This window comes from Penaeus monodon, unplaced genomic scaffold (genome assembly GCF_015228065.2).
Source record: "Penaeus monodon isolate SGIC_2016 unplaced genomic scaffold, NSTDA_Pmon_1 PmonScaffold_19895, whole genome shotgun sequence".
NCBI classification, from domain to species: Eukaryota; Metazoa; Arthropoda; class Malacostraca; order Decapoda; family Penaeidae; genus Penaeus; species Penaeus monodon.
Window position 1 is genome coordinate 1 of NW_023649587.1, and position 6,336 is coordinate 6,336.

At 41.3% G+C, this 6,336-nt stretch overlaps 2 protein-coding genes across 2 annotated transcripts; both read right to left on the minus strand.

Moving 5' to 3' along the window:
• Positions 1 to 2,049: 2,049 nt before the first annotated feature.
• On the minus strand, positions 2,050 to 3,510 carry LOC119569922 (extensin-like). The gene has a single exon (XM_037917874.1). It carries the CDS (start codon positions 3,508 to 3,510, stop codon positions 2,050 to 2,052), a length of 1,461 nt encoding a protein of 486 aa, XP_037773802.1.
• Positions 3,511 to 3,549: 39 nt separating this feature from the next.
• Positions 3,550 to 3,969, minus strand: LOC119569924 (leucine-rich repeat extensin-like protein 3). Its single transcript, XM_037917875.1, has one exon. The coding sequence runs from the start codon at positions 3,967 to 3,969 to the stop codon at positions 3,550 to 3,552; it is 420 nt and encodes a 139-aa protein (XP_037773803.1).
• Between the last annotated feature and the right edge of the window lie 2,367 nt (positions 3,970 to 6,336).

The window sequence follows — 6,336 nt, forward strand, 5'->3', positions numbered from 1 at the left end:
TAAGCAACCCACACCCACACCCACATCCACCCACACACACACACACTGCGCTCTGACTGCTCGCTCGAGACCGATCTCACAGCGATAAAACGCAATCCCTTTAGAAATCAAAAAGCAGGGGTCTAGGGGGTGTCGACCCCGTGGGAAAGTATTTTCGCGCACAAAAACGGTTTATTTAAAAGAGATCCAACCAGGAAAGGGTGGAACTGCCAAAAAACCTCTCAATAGTGAACTGAGAGGGCTATGTCCTGCAGTGGAATAAAGGGTTGATGAAAAAAAAAAAAAAATATATATATATATATATATGCATAAATATATATATATATATATATAAATTATTATATATAATATATGAATATTTAAAATTTTTATTATATATATAATAATAATATATAAACAATATAACATATATTTTTTTTTTTATAAATTATATATATTAAAATATAATAATATATATATTAAATACATAAAATTTTATATATATATATATATATATATATTTTAAAATATAATTATATAATATATAATTATATGCAAATAAAATTATATAAATTATAATATATATAAATTTATAATATTAAATTGAAATATATGTAATAAGATATATTTTATAATGGGTACATATAATAATAATATAATAATTTTAATATAATAATATATATATATATCCATAATATAAATGAATAAATAAATATATAAAAATATAAAAATATATAAAAATATATAATAATTAAATACATAAATTATATAATATATACTATATATATTATAAAAATATATAATTATATAAAAAATTTATATAATATATATATATTTTATATTATATATATAAAAAATATATATATTTTATATAATCTAATATATATATATAGCTTTTAATAAATAATAATATTAATTAAAAAATAATAATAAAATATTTATATAAAATATATATATATAAATATAAGTATGATATAATAATTAAAATAATATATTTTAAAATTTATTTTTTTATTTATATATAGGAATATAAAAATTTTTATAATTATATATAATTATATATATTTTTAATATATATTGAAACCATATTATAAATATTATTACTTAATACTTATAAATATAAAAATATATATTTTTGTATATATTGTATATATATATGTATATAAAAATATTTATTATATTTAATTATATATATTTAAAATTTTAAATATATATATATATTATTATAAAAATTTTGCATAATAATTTTATTTTTTTTTTTTTTTCATAAACCATTTTTTCCACTGCAGGACAAACCCCTATTCACATTGAGAGGTTTTTTGGCATTCCCCCCCTTTCCTGGTGGATGCTCTTTTTAATAAACCGGGGGTGTGCGCCTAATCTTGTCCCACGGGGTCGACATCCCCTACGACACCTGCGTTTGCTTCTAAAGGGATATGTCGTTTACGCGTGGATCGGCTCAGCGAGCATCGGCGCGTGGTGGTGTGGGGGTGGATGGGGTTTGTGGGTGGTGCTACCCCAAATGCTTCCCACACCAATTACAACTCCACCTTTTCCTGCAGAAAGGGCCCACAGCGACTCACTTGCAACCGCTGCGCCAACCCGAAAAGACCCCCCGTTTCAGCAAAAAACCGAAACCTACCCCCCAAGGCTGCCCGGACAGAAACCCCCCCTCGAAGTACCCTTTGGGCTAGCTTCGGGAGCGCCGGCAACTCGGCTCAGGCGCAGTCGTCGATCTGAAGGAAGGGGGGGGGGGAGGGGAGGCGAAGTAGATGGGACAGTGGCGTAGATGGGGCATGGTTAGTGGTTGGCAGGGGTTGAAGGGAGGGAAAAGTGTGTAGGGATGAGACAAGGTGTAGGGATGGGGTAGTGGAAAATTGGAGGGGGAAGGGTGTGGAGGGGGACAGGGGTTTAGTGGGGGACATTAGGTGTGGAGGCGTGGTGTAGTGGAGGGGGACATGGTGTATGTGTGGCAGGGGTGTAGGGAGGGGGAAGTGGCAAATTGGGGTGGGCAGGGTTTTGGGGATGGAAAGTGATGAAGTGGAGGGGCATGGTGTAGGGATGGAAAAACTAGTGTAGTGGATGGAACAATGGTGAGTGGAGGGGAGTGGTGAAGGGAGGGGCAGGGGTGTAGTGGAGGGACATGGGTAGGGGGGGAAGTGGTAAATTGGAGGGGGAAGTGGTGTAGTGGATGGGGCACTGGTGTAGTAGATGGAACAGTGGCAAATTGGATGTGGCAGGGTTGGGATGGGGCAGTGATGGTGGATGCAGCTTTGGGTGAGTAGAGGGGGCATGGAAATTTGGGAAAAATTGGGCTTTGGGTGTAGGGGAGGCGGTGATGTAGGGAGTGACATTGGGAGTATGAGGCAGGTTAGTGGATGGGCAGTGTGTAGTGATGGGCAGTGATGATGGATGGGCGGGGGTGTAGGGGAGGGGCATGGTTAGGGATGAGGTTTTGGGTGTGGTGGATGGGGCATTGGTGTAGTGGAAGGGGAAGTGTTGTAGTGAATGGGGCATTGGTGAAGTGGATGGGACATTGGTGTAATGGATGTGGCAGTGGTGTAGTGGATGGGATAGTAGAAAATTCGATGTGGCATTGGTGTAGTGGATGGGCCAGTGGTGTATGGAATTTATTGGGTGGGGATGGGGCAGTGGTGTAGTGGATGGCCGGGGTGTAGTAAGGGGGAAGTGGGTAGGGGATGTGGCATGGTGTGGGAGGGGAAGTGGTGTAGGGATATGCAGGGGGGGTATGGGGGACAGGGGGTTTGGGTAGGGCACGGGTATGGTGATGCTTTGGGTTTGTAGTGGAGGGGGCGTGGGTAGAGGTGGGCACTGGTGTAGTGGAGGACAGGGGGTGTAGGGGAGGACGCGGGTAGTGGTGGGGCAGTGGGGTAGGGGATGGGGCAGGGGTTGTGGTGGGTCAGTGATGTGTGGATGTGCATGGGTAGTGGATGGACAGGGGTGTATGGATGTGACAGCGGGTAGGGATGGGCAGTGTGTAGTGGAGGGGAGGGGGTGTAGTGGATGGGCAGTGAGGAGTGGATGATCAGTGGTGTAGGGGATGGGAAGTGGGTAGGGAGTGACAGTGGTGAAGGGGTGAGCAGGACGTAGGGGTGGGACAGGGGTGTCTGGTGGGCATTGGTGAGGGATGATGCAGTGGGTGTGGATGGCAGGGGTGTTTTGGGATGGGACGTGGTGTAGTGGATGGGACGTGGTGTAGGGGGGGACAGTGGTGTAGGGATGGGGCAGGGTGTAGTGGATGATGCAGTGTTTTTGGGGATGGACAGTGGTGAGTGGAGGGGGCAGTGGTGAAGTGGAGTGACGGGTAAGGGAAATGGGGCAGTGGTGTAGGGGTTTAAGCACTGGTTTAGTGGATGGGCAGTGGAAAATTTGGGGGGTTTGTTTTAGGGACTGAGTGTGGATCGGACTTGGTGTGTGGATGGGCAATGGGGTATTGGGTAGGGGATGGAGCAGTGATGTATGGATGGAGCTTTGGGGGAATGGATGGGGCTTTGGGTTAGAGGGGGGCATTGGTATAGGGATGGGGCATTGAGTAGGGATGTGCATTGATTAGGGATGATGTAGTGGGTAGGGAGATGCATGATGTGTGGTTTGGGCTTTTGGTGCAGGGGAGGGTATGGCTTTTGGGGTGGGGTTTGGTGTAGTGGAGATGCATTGGGTAGGGGATGAGGCGGGGTGTAGTGGATGTGGAAAATTGGTGTAGTGGGGAGCTTTGGGTAGTAGAGGGGGCATTGGTAAATTGGAGGGGGCTTTGTGAAGGGATGGGCTTTGGTGTAGGGGTGGAGCATTGGTGAAGTGGATGGGTTTTGGGTTAGGGGAGGGGCATGATGTAGGGGATGGGACTTTGGTAGTGGATGATGTAGGGGTAGGGATAGTTGTGGTGTAGTGGATGAGCGTGATGTAGGTTTCGGCTTGGTGTATTGGATGAGGAAATGGGCAGTGATGAGGTAGTGGCTTTGGGTGGGGCATGGTGTAGTGGTGTGCATTGGTGTAGGGTGGGCAGGGGTTAGTGGATGTGGATTGGTGTAGTGGAGGGGAAGTGTTTTTTTGGAGGGGGGCTTTGGGTAGTGGATGATGCTTGGGTAGTGGTGTGGCATGGAGTGTGGATGGGGCTTGGTGTATGGAGGGACATGGTAAAAGGTGTGTCATGGTGTGTGGATGAGACAGGGGTTTTTGGGGATGGGCTTGGGTGGAGGGGGCCCTGTTTTGTGGAGGGGGCATGGGTAGTGTGTTGGTCAAAAAAGTGAAAAAGGGGGTGTGCCAGGCATGCCCAAGGGAATAGGCAGCAAAAATGGAAAGTAACCGTTTTCCCCCCTTTTTCCCCCCCCTCCCCTCTCCTCAACCACCCCTACCCCATCATACCACTTTCATCCCATCCCCCCCCCCCTCTCCTCACCCCCACCCCATCTCCCCTCACCCCCCCCTCCCCATCCCCCCCCCTTCCTCCCCCCCACCACCAATTTCCCCCCTCACCACCCCCCTACCCCTATCACCCCACCTCCCCTCTCCCCACCACCATCATCCCCCTCACCATCATCCCCATCATACCCCTTCCCCCCTCACCCCACCACCCCCATCATCCCCATCACCCCCACCATCCCCCCACACTACCACACTCCTCTCATCACCACCATCTCCTCCATCACCCCCTTCACCACCCCCATTCACCCTACACCCCCACCATCCCCCCTCACCACCACCTCATCCCATCACCTCCCCCATCTCCCCTACCCCCACCATCTCACCCCAAAACCCCACCATCCCCCCATCACCACCACCACATCCCCTCCCCACCACCATCACCCCATCTCACCCCCTTCACCCCCACCACATCCCCATCACCACCAATTGATCAGTCCATGTTTTCCCCCTTCCTATAATGACCCTGGTTTTCCTATGCGCTGGCGATGAGACAGTGGGGTTGGGTTTCCCGAAGCCGCCACCGATAAGACCGAGTCCCCTTCCCCTTTCAGGTCGCTGGTCGACGCCGGCGACGCAAAAGAACTAAGGGCCTCCTCCCGCCCTCCGCGCGCCCGCGCCGAGTTTTTCAAAGGAAGCACAGAGAGCAAAAACTGTTAGATAGGCATTTATGTAAGTTCAGTTGAGCAAACATTCACTCTGACTTTCAGAGGACACCAGGAAAAGGGACCCTCATGGCAAACAAACACGTCATGCTTCTATCATTTTTCTATTTATTTATCTAACCCCATCCAACTATAATATTGTGTTATATTCGTATATAAAAAGGACTTAATAATATATATATATATATATATAAAATTTTAAATATATAATTAATATTTTATATATATTTTATATAAAATATAATATATTATATATATATATATATGTATATTATGATGTAGTATGTTGTATGATTAGTATGTATGTAGGATGTAGTAGTGTTTTATATATATATATATATAATATATAATAATAATATTATAAGTTTTAGTAATATGTAATTTTGAATATTGAAATATGAATATAATATAAATATATATAATTAAAAAATAATATATAATATATATATAAAAAAAATACTAATCTATTATATAAATAAATAAATTTTTATATATAATATATAATTAAAAATATTTTACTAATTATTCTATATAAATCATCATCTTTTATCTACTATGTAGTTATAATATTATATATATATATATATATTATAAAATATTTATAATATATATATAAACGTTATAACATACATAATTATTAATATATTATTATATATAATAAATAAAATATATAATTTTAATTATAAAAGATAGATAGATAGATAGAAGATAAAGATAGAATAATTTTATAATGTATACATATGTAATAATGTAATTTTATATTATATATATATATTATAATATATATATATATATTTTAAAATTTTATTTATTGATATATATAAATAGATATAGATATAAAATTTGATATTATAATGGAATTTTTTGGAATTCAGATAAACATCCTTTTGTTTTCACAAATTTTGATAAGCTGATTACTAAAACAAAGAAATCAATCCAGTTAATTAATATGTATTTGTTTTGCTTTTGTTCCAGAAAACAATGAAAAAATAGTGAATTTGATTAAATTTCCTTAATGAAGATACTTTAGGTACTTCACTTTATACTCTGTTAGGGTATTGAGCCCTGGGGTTTTGGGTTTGGGGTAAATATAAATAGCACTTGACTCCCCTTTGTGAACTTGAGGAGGGCTGAAGGGGTATCTCAATAAAAATCCAAGCGCTCTATATCTCTGTCCTGTCGCAAAGTAAGATTCACAACTCCTTCTCTTCTTCTTGTCCTTTGTCAGTGGTACTCGGGTTTTGAACCCATT